The sequence below is a fragment of the Borostomias antarcticus genome (assembly GCF_949987555.1).
Source record: "Borostomias antarcticus genome assembly, chromosome: 17".
Taxonomy (NCBI): Eukaryota; Metazoa; Chordata; class Actinopteri; order Stomiiformes; family Stomiidae; genus Borostomias; species Borostomias antarcticus.
The window spans coordinates 6000504-6017162 of NC_140250.1; the positions used below are offsets into that span (position 1 = coordinate 6000504).

A 16659-nucleotide genomic window follows, 5' to 3' on the forward strand; every position below is an offset into this window, starting at 1 on the left:
GTATAACTTGAACTGAAATGTTATATAAATAGCCGCTTCGCGTCGTGCCTAACAACGGCCCCTAGCTGTTATAAAATCACTATAACACACGGCCTCTCGTGGTTTATTGCTTAATTAACGCACACCTACTCGTTGATTATCCCTTACGTATCCTGCCAGTCATGTGACAGTTGGATGTCAGTTGTGTTTCAAGCAAAACAGGTCATATGCTGTAGGTGCCTTCGCTAGGTACGCGACTGTGGTGGGTGACCCTAATGCACACTGAACATGACCCAGTAGTGTGAGGATAAGGATCATGTTGCCTAAATGAGGCGTCAACCAAAACTGTACCAAATCATCTTAGCCAATCAAAAACAACCTAACTTCTCAAAAGTTATGTACGTCCACAAACTGATTCCACTCAAGACAAGACACAGGTGTGACAAAGATGATACGTTCAAACATGTTCATCCTGGGTGTGATAGCTCTACTTCTAGGTGAATTGGGTAAGTGGAAATATAATATCTATTTACTGTAACAGTATGTTCCTGTAATAACAATATAAGTACTATTATTTGTCAAATGCACCTTTACTGTACATTGGTTTTCCATTGTACAGTAGGACCCCACTCATCCGAACTTCAGAGATCCGAACCTCCCGGTCTACCGGACAGGCTTAAAATACGTTTCTTTTTTTTTTTTTGCCTGCTATCTGGTTACTGGTGGGGTTTTCATTACAGTACTGTATCCTACTGTGAATAAAAACAGAACTGTATGTAGACCTACATGTTGCCTGTAGGCTGTAGCCTACTGTCCCGTTTCATTTCTTTGTTACTCTAATGTCGATCGCAAAATGCAAACGAGTCTGCTGCGAGAGCTGCATTCCTTGGTAGCCAGAAAGCGCGTCAGCAACCTGAAGCAGATGAGCATCGAGTAATTTTTCGTTCCCAGTTAATGGACTTCAGGAACACAGACGTGTTGTGAGCATGTAGATTAGCCTACTAGGCCTACTGTATTTGTTAAATAATAGCCCACAGCCTAGGCCACGTTAGCCTACATCGGTTGTTTTAGAGACTTTCTTTTAGGCTACAATAGCCTAAGACACGACAACTTGTCTGTCATTTCATTTATTTATTTATTGATTATCATTTGCTCTAATTGTTGTTGGGTTGTTTTTAGGCTATACCATTTTGTTCTGCGAATACAGTAGCCTATCGATACAGCGTGGGCCTCATTTGAGAAGGTACTGTATTTGATCAAAGCCCGCATTCAAGTGGAAATTCGTTTATTTTATTATAGGCTACTATAGACCTATTATAGGCTAGGCTATATGAGTTTAGTTGGCTATTTGATTGCAATTTTGATGCATTTTCACAAGTAATTAAGGGTATTTATTGGTCTATTATGAGTCTATATGAAACAAGTATATAGGCTACCACCTATTGAATTTGGTGCATTTTAACATACGTTTCAGTCATCCGGACATTTCAGAGATACGAACGACCTTCGGTCCCGTTGGGTTCGGATAAGTGGGGTCATACTGTAGTTTGCATCTGGAAGACAGGCAATCCATTCTTGGTTGATAACCTGATCTGCTATACAGTATGTAATATATTATCTTGTTTTTGTTGTAGATCATGTGCTGTGTACAACACTGTTCCCAGCCATACATCAGGATAGGGGGTTAAAGTCACTCAGTGTTGGGGACAAGGTGACTTTAAACTGCTTTTATGAAGGCAGCATGGAAACAACGTTTTCTTGGTACAAGCAGATCTTAGGAAATAAACCTGTACTTGTATCAAACTTCTTTAAGTTTGGCAACAATCCCACTTTTTACAATGAATTTAAGGACGACCCTCGTTTCACAGTGCAAAGTGCCAAAGGTACATGTCACTTGTCTATCTCGGCTTTGAAACAGTCAGATTCGGCCACATATTACTGTGTGACTGGTTATATCAATACTATGGAGTTTGCTGAGGGAATTGTTATACATGTGAAAGGTCCAGGGTCCAACACCAAAACATTTGTCCAGCAGCCGGTGTCTGAGTCAGTCCAGCCAGGAGACTCTGTGACTCTGAACTGTACAATACACACTGAGACCTGTGCAGGAGAACACAGTGTGTATTGGTTCAGACATGGCTCAGGAGAATCCCGTCCAGGAATCATTTACACCCATGGAGACAGGAGAGGTCAGTGTGAGAAGAGTCCTGAGGCTGGGTCTCCTACACAGAGCTGTGTCTACAACCTCCCCAAGACCAACCTCAGCCTCTCTGATGCTGGGACGTACTACTGTGCTGTGGCCTCATGTGGGGAGATTCTGTTCGGGAACGGGACCAAGCTGGACTTTCAAGGTCATTTCTAACTTATCTTTCAAATTATTCTGAATTTTAGTACAGTAAAATAAACGACTCAACTATGTTGAATTTCTGTATGGCTTGATCTCCACAGAGAGAGGGCCAGAACTGCTTCTCTTGGTGTATTGCCTGGGTGCAGCATCTGTAGTTTTCTTCATCCTTATCATAGTGCTAGCTGGCATTGTGTTTAAGATGAACAACAGAAAATGTCCTCACTGTAAAGGTAAGCCTCCGTGTTAGGTTAGTTGTCTGTTTTGTTTGATATAGGGCCTCTCCATCACTTCAAGAAGGCCACAGTTATGCAATAACACACGAGAAGAAGTGATTTTTTGGTGGCTATTGGCATTAAGCACAAACTCTAGTTCCTGAGGTAGCTCCAAGAAAAATGTGTTTGTATTGTGTACCTTTAGTTTCAGGAGCAGTCTCTCAGACAAGCGCTTCCATCTGTCATGCTGACAGAGGGGTATGTATTTCTCTTTGTATCTTTATCATGTCGTTATGGCAAGATAAACTACACCACCACCCAGGATTGTGAAACCTATGTGTGTGACATATAGCAAGGAAAGAATGTGAGGAGAGACACAATGTAAAATGTATTAAAATAATCAGAAACATTCAGTTTTTTCTCCATTTATACCAGGAACAAGATGAAGAAAACCTCCATTACGCCGCTCTGAATATGAACAAGAAGAACAGACCTCAGAGACAGAGAGGCAACATGGAGAGAGACACCGTGTACTCTGGGATCAGACAGTAAACAGTAAAAAAAAAAAAAGTTAACAAATGAGGGATTGATTAGTGCTGATAAGATATTATAAGGACAAGCAATAATAAGACTTCCAATATGGGCTACCTGTACATGTTACACATGACAAAATGAACGTTCTATTCCATGGGTTCCCAAACTCCATCAATGTGGGCCTCCCTCCTGAAAACAGTGACACACCCGCGCCCCCCCAGCCTCCCAAATTTGTCCATTTTGCAAGGCAGCGTTAGCTAGCCCATAACATTACACAGCTAAGTTAGCTCGGCGGCACCTGTTGCTAGTTAACGTTATGACGTTTTCGCACAATACATTCATGCCTGCGGGGGGAGGCTCTCTCTGCACTAGCCACAAATTTAGGATACATCATTTATTTCAATCTTCTGACCTTTAAAATCACATTTCATTAATAAAAACCATAGACATTTTAAAAATAAAAAACATGTTTTTCCTTCTTTTTTTTTTTTACCATCCCTCCGCGCCTCCCCTGAATTTCTTTGGGGCCCCCCAGGGGAGGCCCGCCTCACAGTTTAGGAACCCATGTTCTATTCTATTCTAAACATGGGCGACAGAAAAAGACAGACACTGTACTCTAGGATCAGACAGTAGAACTGGGAGAGTAACAGCTGTTCTGCTCTTAGAATCACTTCCTTTACATTCAATACATCAGAAATTGAAGATAATTACTTTTGAAGAGTGATTTATAATCCCAGAAATTTGAATAAAGACATTGTTGTGCTTTCACATTGATATGCATTTAACATTATTCCATTTACTTGTATGTAATGTATTTCTGTAATGCATTTTTATGTGTTGTGTGTTCTGTCGCTGCTCACTTCCGTCTTGGTGTGTAGTTGCTGTGTGGCCAATAAAACAACCTCTGTGTAAATGACTTGCTGTGAAAATAATTATAAACTCTTTCTGCACTACAGACATTCTCCAGCCTACTCTGAAAGGCACTTGTTGCTATATATGATATATGAGAGTACTCTCGTCAGAGTAAATTAACCCACCAACACCGTGGCAACCTGGGGCCATCGCAGCCCAAAATGGCCACCTGCTCCACAAAATGGCTGCTAGCTGTGGGACTACTGCTCCCAGAACCCCACAGGCTGTGGGTTAGAAAGCTGAATAACTGCACCTGGGACCCTGGTCTGATCGTGCACACCTGCCCCAGATCAGCAATCCAGGTCCCCACAGAGACATTGAAAAAGACAGGCCAAAAGAAGCTTGAGAGAAGAGGGGAGACACAGACATCGTGCTGCCTCATGGCTTGACAACTTTTTTTGGTAAAGTTTGAGATTACAGTAAGTTAATTAAAGAGCTGACCCCTAACCATTTTTCTGCAAACCGCTTCCCTGGTCTATGTGTGCCGCTGCCGTTTGGTGTTGGTGTGGTCTTCCCTGTCCGCTGGGTTGCCACAACACAGACATATAAAATAATAATTCCAGTGAACCAGTCATTTACAGCACACTTACAAAGGCCTTCCCCCTCTGTCATATAAGAGTCAATGGCATTTCCTCCCATAAGCCAGGGCAATGCTGCGTTCCTGTTGTATCGGAAACATCGGTTTTCCTGAGTTCGACGTCAAATTCTTTATCAAATACATCACCTGGGGCCTCATTTATCATTGAGGTACGCCTTCTTTTACACGGTCTTTTTCGCGATTTCAGGCGTACGCCATTTGCCCCCCCCACATTGCGATTTATCAAGCCGAAAGGGCGGAAATTTAGTCGCCTTTCTCCGCGCTTTTGTACGACACCTCTCAAGTTGTCGTACCGAGTTACACGGTGTTCTACGCCCTCTTTGAACACAGGGGGAACTGGCGACGCAGGTGGTACGTCGGTGAATTACTATGTTTGACGGAGAGAATAAGAGCGACAGTTCATGAACGCACAATCATGTAGGCTAATAGCCCAATTCAGCACCAACATATATCGCAATGCAAGATTAGACGTGTCCTCTAACCGGCTCATTCATGGTCCGATATGGATTTGTTCCCCAAACTGAACCTATGCGCTGTCCAAAACCTTTCCGCGCTATATGTCACACACCTAATGCAGGCACTCCATCAAACGGCAATAATTGACCAATTAGATTGTCATTAATATGTGATCATGTGGACCTGTTTGCTCTTTGGTAAGCATATAAATGACAGTCCTCCTGTGCGTAATGCGAGCCTAAATGAATCCGGCGCTACTCGGCCTACTGGCCGAGATAGAACTCCAAAGAGGTGACGGCGATGGCGACTGCACCCACATAAGGGCACCATCAGTGAATGAATACGTCTATGTGAATCGCTAAAATGTGCACACTAGAAATACCCAAATCATATGTGACATGCTCATCACAAGTGTAGTGGCACGGTGGCCTGGCTCCACGCATGACTCATTCATCCTGGCGCACAGCAGGGTAGGGGCTAGACTGGAGGCAGGCGCTGCGCGTGACGGCTGGCTTGTTGGTGTGTCCATAGCCAAGATACATATTCTTTGTCTTATTTACTTTTAATCTTTATTAGCATTTTCCATCCATACAACGACAATACAATAAAACATAAAAACCTACAATAACAGCTTATGGGTACATCCATCCATGCAGCTTTTTTTTCTTACTCAAATATGACAATTTTAATATTAGTGGTATCATCACACTTCCTTCTATAATCCATCCATTTTTCCCATCTCCCTTCAAACTTTCCTTCCTGCATCCTCAATGCATGCGTGAACCTCTCCCTAACATACATCTCCTCCACAACACCCAGCCACTGCTCCTTGGTTGGGCGTTCCACCTTATACCAAGCCCTCGTTATTGTCTTTTTACTAGCAACCAATAGTACTTTCACTAGGTATCTGTCCCCTCCTTGTACATCATCCCGTGTTATGTTTGCCAAGATATATATTCAAAGCTGATAAGAAGGTGGAGGTCGTGGCGCTGGAGGTGGAGGCTACAACTCGCGGGGGCACGACCGTCAGGTCAAGGACCACTGCAGACTCCCCCTCCTCTGAGTCCGACCCCACGTCAGAGTCTGGAGAAACAATTTCAATCATTTTCTTTGAGTTTGTCTGTGAACTTGATTATGCATTAAACATTTCATTGTGCCGCCATATTCATTTGATATGTTTTTCTGTTGGCAGTCAAATAAATGCTGTGATTTACCGGGTGATTTAGATGAGTCTTAATTTCCCAGAGGGGAAAATGTTTAATGTGTTCTAACATTATGAAGTGGTCATCTGCGTTATTGTTCCCTGTTTTTGGTCCTAATTTAATCATAGCCTACCACAGAATGTTTGCTTTCCTCACAGCCACATGTTATAGTATGTCCGTGTATGCCAAATCCTAGATGCACAAAACGTAGCTAAAGTAGGCTACTAAGCTGTAGGAGCAAACAGACAAAGGTAGGCTATTAATACCTTCCGAAGAGGATTGCCTTCCTCGCGTGGACCTCACCAACTAGCACATGCACCTCCGTCTCTGAGAAGTTCCTCTTCTTAGCTCTTCGTTCCATGTTTCATTGTCCCGCCTGGGTGCTCCACGCTACCTTTTTAAGCCGGTTCCTTCCGGGAAACCACGTTTGGCCACTCATGGTTTTGACCATATATGGTTGGATTAGGGCGTGGCGAGGGCGGAACACGGGGCGCGTGCGTGTACGCTCTCTTCCCCGCCAGTCTCGGATTTCTCGTGCAGAAAAGGGCGTACGACCTTTTTGATAGATCCGAAAAGCGTGTATATATTCTCGTCGTACGCTCGATTTCGCATTTTCCGCGTTTTCGTCGTACGCCCTCTTTTACACCGGAATTTACACGCTCTTTGATAAATGAGGCCCCTGGGGCCTCATTTATCATTGAGGTACGCCTTTTTTTACACGGTCTTTTCCGCAATTTCTGGCGTACGCCCTCTTCCCCCCCCACAGTGCGATGTATCAACCAAAAAGGGCGTATATTTAGTCGCCTTTTTACACGCTTTTCTACGACACCTCTCGACTCGGCGTACCGATTTAGACGGGTTTTTACACCCTTTTTGAACACGGGGAACGGGCGATGCAGGTGGTGCGTCGGTGAATTACAATGTTTGATGGAGAGAGGAAGAGCGAGAGTTTATAAACGCACAATTATGTAGGCTAATAGCCCAATTCAGCACAAACATATATCTCAATGCAAGATCGTGTCCTCTAACCGGCTCATTAATGGTCCGATATGGATTCTCCAAACTTAACCTATGCGCTGTCCCAAACCTTTCTGCGCAATATGTCCTCACATATGTCCTAATGCAGGCATTCCATCAAATGGCAATAGTTGACCAATTAGATTGTCATTAATATGTGATCATGTGGACCCGTTTGCTGTTTGCTAAGCATATAAATGACAGTCTTCCTGTGCGTAATGCCAGCCAAAATGAATCCGGCGCTACTCGGCCTACTGGCTGAGATAGAACTCCAAAGAGGTGGTGGCGATATTGATAAGGGCACCATCAGTGAATTAATACGTCTATGTGAATCGCAAAAATGTGCACACTATAAATAGCCAAATCATATGTGACGCCGACATGCTCATCACAAGTGTAGTGGCAAGGTGGCCTGGCTCCACGCATGACTCATTCATCCTGGCGCACAGCAGGGTAGGGGCTAGACTGGGGGCAGGCGCTGCGCGTGACGGCTGTCTTGTTGGTGAGTGCATATGCCAAGATACATATTCTTTTTTTTCTAAACTTTAATCTTTATTAGCATTTTCCATCCATACAACGACAATACAATAAAACAAAAAACACAATGAAAACTAACAATAACAGTTTATGGGTACTTCCATCAAGTCACAATGCAGCTATTTTTTCTTACTCAAATATTACAATTTCACAATTACACACTTCCTTCTGTAATCCATCCATTTTTCCCATCTCCCTTCAAACCTTCCTTCCTGCATCCTCAATGCATGCGTGAACTTCTCCATAACATAAATCTCCTCCACAACACCCAGCCACTGCTCCTTGGTTGGGCGTCCCACCTTATACCAAGCCCTCATTATTGTCTTTTTACTAGCAACCAATAGTACTTTCACTAGGTATCTGTCCCCTCCTTGTACATCATCCTGTGTTATGTTTGCCAAGATACATATTCAAAGCTGATAAGAATGAGAACCAGTCAAGACCCCACCACAAAATGAGGACCCAAGCCCTCAGCCCCCTCCCCGTCATGAGGGTTACCAGCGGGGCCAAAGGGCCTGCGCTGAGGTCGAGGTCCCTACTTATTTGAGTCTCATTAAATCAGTCGTACACACAGTATTGTCCAACTTCTATCAGTGGGCAATGTTGGTGTTCGTTTGGACAAAATAGAACATTGTGAGTTGTTAACTGGTATTGCTAACGGTATTGCTAATGATGGCTAACTTGGCTACAACTACAAAGATGAGGCGAAAGTGAGTTTTTCACCTTTTCTCACCTTTTGTTTCTGGAAGGCACTTAACTGGGATATGACGTCATCCCGGGCATCAAATCACGACCTCCGATTCAACTGGAACGCAGCATAAGACTAGCCTAACACTCAGACAGAATCACCATTTTGTTTCACTTCATTATTCAGTCTGAATGTGCTCCCATTGCAGCTGTTTTCTGAGATGGGTGTAGCCAATGAGAGACTCCTCATTGATATAGTTCATCCCCTAACCAATCACAGCATTTGTCATCGCAATCAAAGGACACTGATTGGCCTGGCTGTAACTCCAAACAAGAAATAATTCTGGACAAGATACTTTGTCTTGTTTTTTTGGTCTCCCGTGGCCTTGGAAGTATATTTGTATGACTGTTTCATCTTCACTGTAAAATAATTGGTTAATGTGCATTGTCAATTTTTATTATCTTACTATGCTTAGTCGATGCAGGTTATGTTGTTGGCTGCCAAGACTAAACTTTGGAAACAGTTGTCACATTTTGCAATGAATGGTTTAATTTGCTTGTTCATGAATGTCTTACATTTAGTTGTGCTGTAAGTCATGTATTTCAATGTTACATGCTTAGTCTCTGTTGTGGCATCAATATTCGTCTGCAGTTTTGCTGTGATAAAAGTTTTATTTATTCCACCAAAGGGTATGTGCTCAATTTTGAATGCAACATGGTAGTAGTTACCTCTGCCCCAGCGACAGCACAGTGCAAGAGGTAATGTTTTCTGTGGTGTGTGTGATGGCATATGTTAGTTAGTTAGTTAGTTAGTTAGTTAGTTAGTTAGTAGAATTACGTAAAAACTACCAGACCAATTTTCATGAAACACAGTGGAGTGGTGTAGCATGGGCCAAGGAAGAACCCATTAAATTTTGGAGTGGACCAAATCACGGGGTGAGGTACGGGCCAACTTGGAACCCATTAAATTGTGGAACCTATACGAATCACGGCACAGGGTCCACAAGCCATGCCCTGGTTTGTCTATTCACCTACATTCATTTTTTGGACTAGGATTATGCAAAAACTGGAGCGGCTCTGAATAACAGGGCAGATCCTCAGGCCACCCAAACATGGCCGGATATTCACCTCCATTCCTTATTCAGACCAGGTTTATGCTAAACCTACCTGACTGATTTTCATGAAACTTGGTGGAGGGGTACCATGGGTCAAGTAACAAACCATTTAATTCTGGAGTGGATCCGAATCATGCGATGGATCCACGAACTGCCCAAACACAGCTGGGCCGGCCATTCACCTCCATTCATTTTTTGGACAAGGATTACACAAAAACTACCAGATCGCTTTTCATGAAACTTGGTGCAGGGGTGTAGAATTAGCCAATTTAGAACCCATTACATTTTTGAGCAGATTCGAATCATGGGGTGGGTCCACAACCCACCCAAACATGGCCGGCCATTCACCTTTATTCAATTTTTTTGGACGCCCATTCATTGTCAATAGGCATAATTGAAATGACCATATCTCAACATGGGAAGGTCACAGACAGTACCTTCTGTCATATATACAAGTATACAAGTACAACTTCCATCTCTACCTCAATCTAGGTCAGAGATGTTCTGATCAGCAACCACACTGGCGGTTGAAAGTTGTAACAGCGAGTTTCCACTGAAGGAAACAAAACTCTTACAAACAGGAAGGCTGACCTGCTGCCGTGATGCACTGACTCTGAACAGTGCTACAAGTGTAATAATGGTTTTCATAATATGGTGGTACTGCACATTCAGTATGACAATGGTATGTCCGATGTACTCTATCATGTTACAGTAAACATGTCGGTAAACGTACTGTAAACAGGAGAGCTCATAGAGGTAGCAAAACCTCCTCAGCTTCAGGGCTGAAGGGTTTGTCTGTCCTCACCCAGGTAATGTATGTTACGCATGTGAAGCAATCGTTTTGTAGATGCTCTGTGGTCTGCTGTGAACACAGAACAAGGCTACTGTACGCTCTGGTGAGGCCTGCTGGTCTTTTGCACACGATCCTCGTTCTTAGTTCCTCCCTCTGTTTCTGTGTGGTTTTCAGCAGGAAGTGTCAATCAGTTTTGTCTCACTGAAAATACTGTTCATGTCATATTTAGCCTCAGAAAATCAACCAAGTGTGAACACTGTCGACCAGTATGACCCACAACGACCTGATTATTAGTCCACATGATCTGAACAATCAAAGAGTGTGGTCACATGCAAATCACAGTCTGAAATGTAAGGTATTGTACAACCATCAGGTTTGAGTTAGAATGATCTACTCATTCTGATTCCAAGAAGATATTCAGACCGTCACACAGAGTTGTAAACTCATTAGGTTCATGAAAAATACATTGTTGACATTATCTGAACCACATACATGTTAAAATGTTATTGTTGACATGATTCTGTCAATCCCAAGTTTGTTTTTGACTATGGTGGTTTATTTGAATGTCCAATTAACAGCTGTGATGTCTTGAAGTAATTGTGTTTTGCTGTTTATTCAAATTCAATACACAATTCTTAGTAACCTGAGAATCTTACAAGGCTGTAATGATGTAATGAACATGTTGTACTGTATAAGGACCATGTTGCATGAATGAGGTGTCAACTAAAATGTTCTTAGCCAATCAGGCTCAACCCAATAGTACGCCTGCAGATTTTCTCCATTCAATGCACAGCAGGTGTGAAGAGCATCAGCACCTCAAAGATTTCATTTCAAACCTTTATTTATGCTCGAGAGGCACTGAGGTTGCCCTCATTTACAGTGACGACGAGCAAACAATACATAAACAACAACAACAAAAGGACACACACAGGAAGGTATATAAAAACAGTAACTAAATTGATAAACTCAATATAAAAATAATAAAAATGTTAAGATATACTAAAACAATTATAGACAGATGTACAATGGTGCATAATCATGGACTTGAACTTTAAAAATGATGGCATTGAGTCCAGTTTTAAAAAGCGTTGGAGGGCATTCCAGGAGTGAGGGGTATTAAAAGAAAAAGAAGATTTTCCAATGTTAGTGTAAACCCGGGGAACCTTGAGTAAAAGCAGTTCATTTGATCGTGTGGAATAGGTCCCATAGTTCCATGATAAAATCTGTGAGAGGTAAGAATGGTGTTTTCCAGTGAAGTTTTTAAAAATAAATAAATACCAGTGATACTGTAGTTTCGTCTCTCAGTGAGAGAAGGCCATCCTACCAGGTCATAAAGTGTACAGTGATGAGTGTCATATATAGCTCCTGTAATAAATCTGATTGCAGAGTGGTAGAACTAATCCAGAGGCTTTAGGGTTGAGGCTGCGGCATTCCTGTACACAACATCACCATAATCCAAAACTGATAGGAATACTGCCTCCAGAACCCTTTTCCTACAGCCTAAGGGGAAGCTGGACCTGTTTCTGTACAAGAAGCCAATTTTCTGACGCAGCTTGGAGGCAAGGTTATCAACATGGAATTTAAAAGTAAGTTTCTCATTGAGCCACGCACCCAGGTACTTGTATTCAGTGACTCTCTCTATCCTAGAACTGCCAGCAGTAGAGATTTGCATATTTGCATAATTAATATTTCTAGCTCACGAAAAAATAATAAATTTGGTTTTACTAGCATTAAGAACTAATTTAAGATTAAAAAGAGCCTTGTGGATTAAATTAAAAGAAAGCTGCAGCTTTGCAATGGCGTGCTGGACAGAAACAGCTACACAATACATAACAGTATCATCACCATACAAGTGGGCGAGGCAGTCACACAGTGTAGAGATAATATAATTTATATAGATGGTAAAAAGACTTCAGTCCCAAGACTGAACCTTGCGGCACACCTTTAGTTAATGTCAGGAAATCAGATTGAACTGAGCCTGACTTCACACATTGACGTCTGTCAGACAAGTATTCCTGAAACCAAACACAAGCAGCACCATTCAAACCAATATCAGCTAATCTCTTTAACAGGAAATCGTGATCAACAGTGTCAAAGGCTTTTGATAGATCGATAAAAAGTGCAGCACAGTGTTTTCTGTGTCAACAGCAGATGTGATGTCATTTGTTACAAAAGTAATGGCTGATGTGCTATGGTTTGCTCTGAAACCTGACTGGTGTGGACTTAATACTGAGTGGGTTGAGAGAAAGGATTTGAGTTGAATATTCACCAGTGATTGCAGGACTTTCGCTAGGCAGGGTAGTTTTGAGATTGGCCGGTAATCATTTAAATCCGCTCTAGCGCCACCTTTGTGCAGTGGGATCACATGGGCAGATTTCCAAACAACTGATATTTTGCCAGAAGAAATGGAGCAGTTAAAAATGTGCTTCAGATGCTCAGTAATAAGTGGAGCAGCCAACTTTAGAAAAAATGGGTCCAGATTATCCTCCCCAGTGGAACTCGTGGGGTCAATTGATGACAAGGCATCATAAACTCTATTAGATGTAAAGTGGCTGAAGGAGAACAGGGGGGCGGCATTGACAGTGCTGATAACAGTAAAGTTAGAAGTAGGGGGTCTTGAATATTCACTGTCAAATAAATGACCTGCAGCTTTGAAATGCCTGTTAAAGGCAAGACAAATATAATTTACATTAGAAATCATGACATTGTCAACCTCAATCTGAGTGGGTAAGGAACTGCTGTTTTTGTTTTTCTTTACATTAACTGTGTTCCAAAAGGCTTTGGGGTTTGAGTAGGAGCTGATGTGACGAGGTCCATTTTTGTACTACCTGTATGTGTTTTTCGCTGTGCTGTGACCGTTTGTTTACTCCCAACCCTGATGATTAGAGCTGGGCAAAGGGGGCGGCAACCATCGTCGGTGAGTGAGAGGACAATCAGGACTGAACCGGGAACACCTGTGTCTCACAGCCTGCTATAAAGAGCACACTGCCCCGGCAGAACGCAGGTTGTGTGGGGGACGGAAATCGGAGCGTGTGCTTGCCTGGAGGACTATCCCGGTGCTACGGCGGCGAAAGAGAAACGCGCACGTGAATTGACTGTCAGCTAACGTTACCTAGTCACCAGCTACAGCGCCGGAGCCGAGGAAGACTGCGGCGATCAGCGGGACCTGTGAGAGCGGTGGACCAGAGGGAGTTGCTGCAGACGTGAGCCGTCAGGGAACCGGAGCGAGAGAGTGCTGCTCGCTGGATAGCCTACCCCGATCAGCGGCCGGCCTGATTACGCCCCGATCCTGAACCAACCTGTGCTGGGGAGCGCGTCATACTACAGTGGAGTGTCGGTGTCCCGACATCCTCTCCGAAGTTAAGTAGGCTACTGTGCTCTGACCTGTTTAATTATTCGTATGGACATTAAGAACCGCCTTGCTATTTTAGTATTTTATAAGAGACATTTAGAAACAGCCCTGGCATTTTAGTAATAGCCTACATGGACATTGACTGGGCCTATTATTTTATATTTTGTGCGAATAAGTGTACCATACAGCCAGCCATTGACTTAAATCTTTGACTTTTTAATTGCCGCTTGGCTGGCCCGGCTATCTGTTTACCAAGTGGATATTGGATAATTTTGTGGATTAACCGAACACTCCTGGAAGACCCTGCCCTCTCAATTGGATTGCCGTAGTTGCTGTGATAGTTTTGTAGTGTTGGTTTGCCGTGGACACCCCCTAGTGGTTAAAGGACTCAGTGGTCCCCTTTTTTCGTGTGAGAACTGACACTTGTTTCCAATCCGCAGTATACGTGGCAGGGTGGAGCTCCACCAACCAGCTCTCCCGGTCCAGGAGGCCGTCGGGAGAAATCCCCTAAGACTATCGATCCAAGTCACCCTGGGCGGTGAAAACCTCCTTGTGCACAGTCCTACAGTATTGTAAAATAAGAATAAAACTTAACTCTGTTCATACTTTGCAACTGTTTCAGAATCTGTATACTCTGTTCAACCCTGAGATAAAGAACTATAAAGCCTGGTAATAGTGGAGTGCTAATACTCCCAGAAAGTATTTAGCTGGCGTTGTCGGAACCACCTTTGGATAGTCCACCTTGGGACATCCTTTTTTGGCAGTTGTTGGCAGGATTCAGGCTTTGAACAGAGTACAGATTTGTAACATTGTGAATTCTGAACATGATGATGATGCCTGTATTCCCAGGTGCACCATGGGTGCCAAAATTCGGAGGAATAGACCAAACAGATTGGAAAAATTCAGAGGTATGGAAATACGAAGATTGGAAAGAGCAGCTAAAAGGGCTGGTTGGAATCGAGGGACAAACAGAGACTCAGAAAGTTAGTATGATTATGGGAGCACTGACTGGAGAGGCCAAAAGACAGATTAACATCCTAACTGCAGATGAGCGTAACACTGCAGCAAAGATTTTTACTGCTCTAGATGCCATTTATGCTGAAAAGTCTTCAGGTCCATTGCTCAGAGTACAATTCTATGGGTGCCGTCAAAGACCAGATGAACCTGTTAAGTCTTATGCCCTCAGGTTGAGAGAACTCCGCAGCCGGTTACAACGGCTTGATGAAGACGCAGCACCCACTGACGTACACATGAAAGAGCAGTTCATGCTTGGGCTGGAGGAGGGACCTCTGGCGCAGGCCATGAGGAGACATGCACGCCAGAACCCTGACGGAACCTTCAATGATCTCCAACGAGAAGCGTTCCTCCTGGACGAGGATGGACATGGACGTAAGTGGCCAGAGCTATCTTGTACAGCCATGGGGGGAACAAATAACGTGCGCTCTCACCCACAGAAAACCGACTGGAAAGCAGAAATCAAGCAGGAGATCCTTGCAGAGTTAAAGGATCAGCTGAAAGATTGGACACGTGACCTCCTAGAAGAGCTCCGGCCAAGAGGCCCACCTCAGCAGATTAACCACGCCACTTCGCGCCGCGCGCCTATGCGCCGCCAGGAAGTCCCTGCATCATCTAATAAATGGGCACCAGATGGTAGGCCGATCTGTAGGCGTTGTGACCAAGTAGGTCACATGGCCCGCTTCTGTGGAGACAGTCACACCCCCTCACATTTAAACTAGCATCCCCCACTTCTGAGGCTCGGGCGGTGGGGCTAGGACAAGAGGAGGAGGTACAAGGGCCATCGGTTATGTTAGTTGGGCAGTGCCCCCAGGTTGAGGTGGGAGTGGGTGTAGTCAAGTTGAAAGGGCTCTTAGACACAGGTTCCCAAATATCAATCATCAGTCATAGCCTTTTGAGCCAACACTTCCCAGAAAGCGAAGTTAGAGAACCCCCTGCTATGGTCAGAATAAAAGCGGCCAACAACCTCCATATCCCCTATCTAGGATATGTACAGCTAGATTTTGACATCGAGGGCCATCAGATCGGTCCGCGAGGGGTTTTTGTAGTAGAGGACAGATCAGCATCAGACCCCCTCATTATTGGTATGAACATCATACAGCCTTGCTGGGACGCTGTGTTCCGTAATTCGGAAGGGCCAGCCCGGTTGTTCTGTAAAAACCCCAAGTCCCAAAGTGCCTGGAACGCAGCATTTGCGACGTGTCGTAGGACTGGAGTGACGACAGATGATGGACACCATGGCTACGTCTGGGCAGCGCACCGCCACGGAGTGACTATCCCAGCCCGGAGTGAGGTGGTTGTCTGGGGACGGGCTGCAGCTGGCAGGCGGGACTATCATGGTCTGGTAGAAGCACTCCCTGAGCCAGGCGCCATTTCCGTGGCCCGGTCTGTAGCTGTGGTCAAGAATGGACGGGTCCCCGTCCGGATCCGCAACCTACACGACTTCCCTGTCTCCTTGGACCGCTACCAGAAGCTCGGTCAAGTGACTCAGGTCGATAGCCTGGATGTTTATGGTGTGCAGGATGTCTGCCTAGAACAGGAGGAGGAAGGTACAGTCAAGGTCAGTGTAGTGGATGTATGCATGGGGGAGGAGCCTGATCAAGCATTCCAGGTCCTTAAGCTGGCCGAGCGGCCGGACCTCACCCAAGATGAGCAGAGACAACTGGCTGCCCTGCTGCACAAATGGGAGAAGGCTTTCGCGGCCCACGAGGAAGATTTCGGAAGGACAGATGTGGTAAAACACTCTATCCCTACAGGCGAGGCACCGCCCATACGGGAACGCTTCCGACCATTACCCCCCTTGCTGTACCAGGATATGAGAACCCTGTTGGAAGGTATGTTGCAAAATGGTGTCATTACTGAAAGCTCCAGCCCATGGGCAGCACCCATAGTCATGGTAAAGA

At 44.3% G+C, this 16659-nt stretch overlaps 1 protein-coding gene across 1 annotated transcript; it reads left to right on the forward strand.

The window, feature by feature from the left end:
* Window positions 1–427: 427 nt before the first annotated feature.
* On the forward strand, window positions 428–14252 carry LOC311320011 (uncharacterized protein; the record flags this gene model as incomplete). The annotated part of the gene is made up of 7 exons (XM_084451645.1): window positions 428–485; window positions 2139–2330; window positions 2428–2556; window positions 2744–2796; window positions 2974–3086; window positions 13387–13475; window positions 14182–14252. 7 exons carry the CDS (start codon window positions 428–430, stop codon window positions 14250–14252), a joined length of 705 nt encoding a protein of 234 aa, XP_084307771.1.
* Window positions 14253–16659: the final 2407 nt, after the last annotated feature.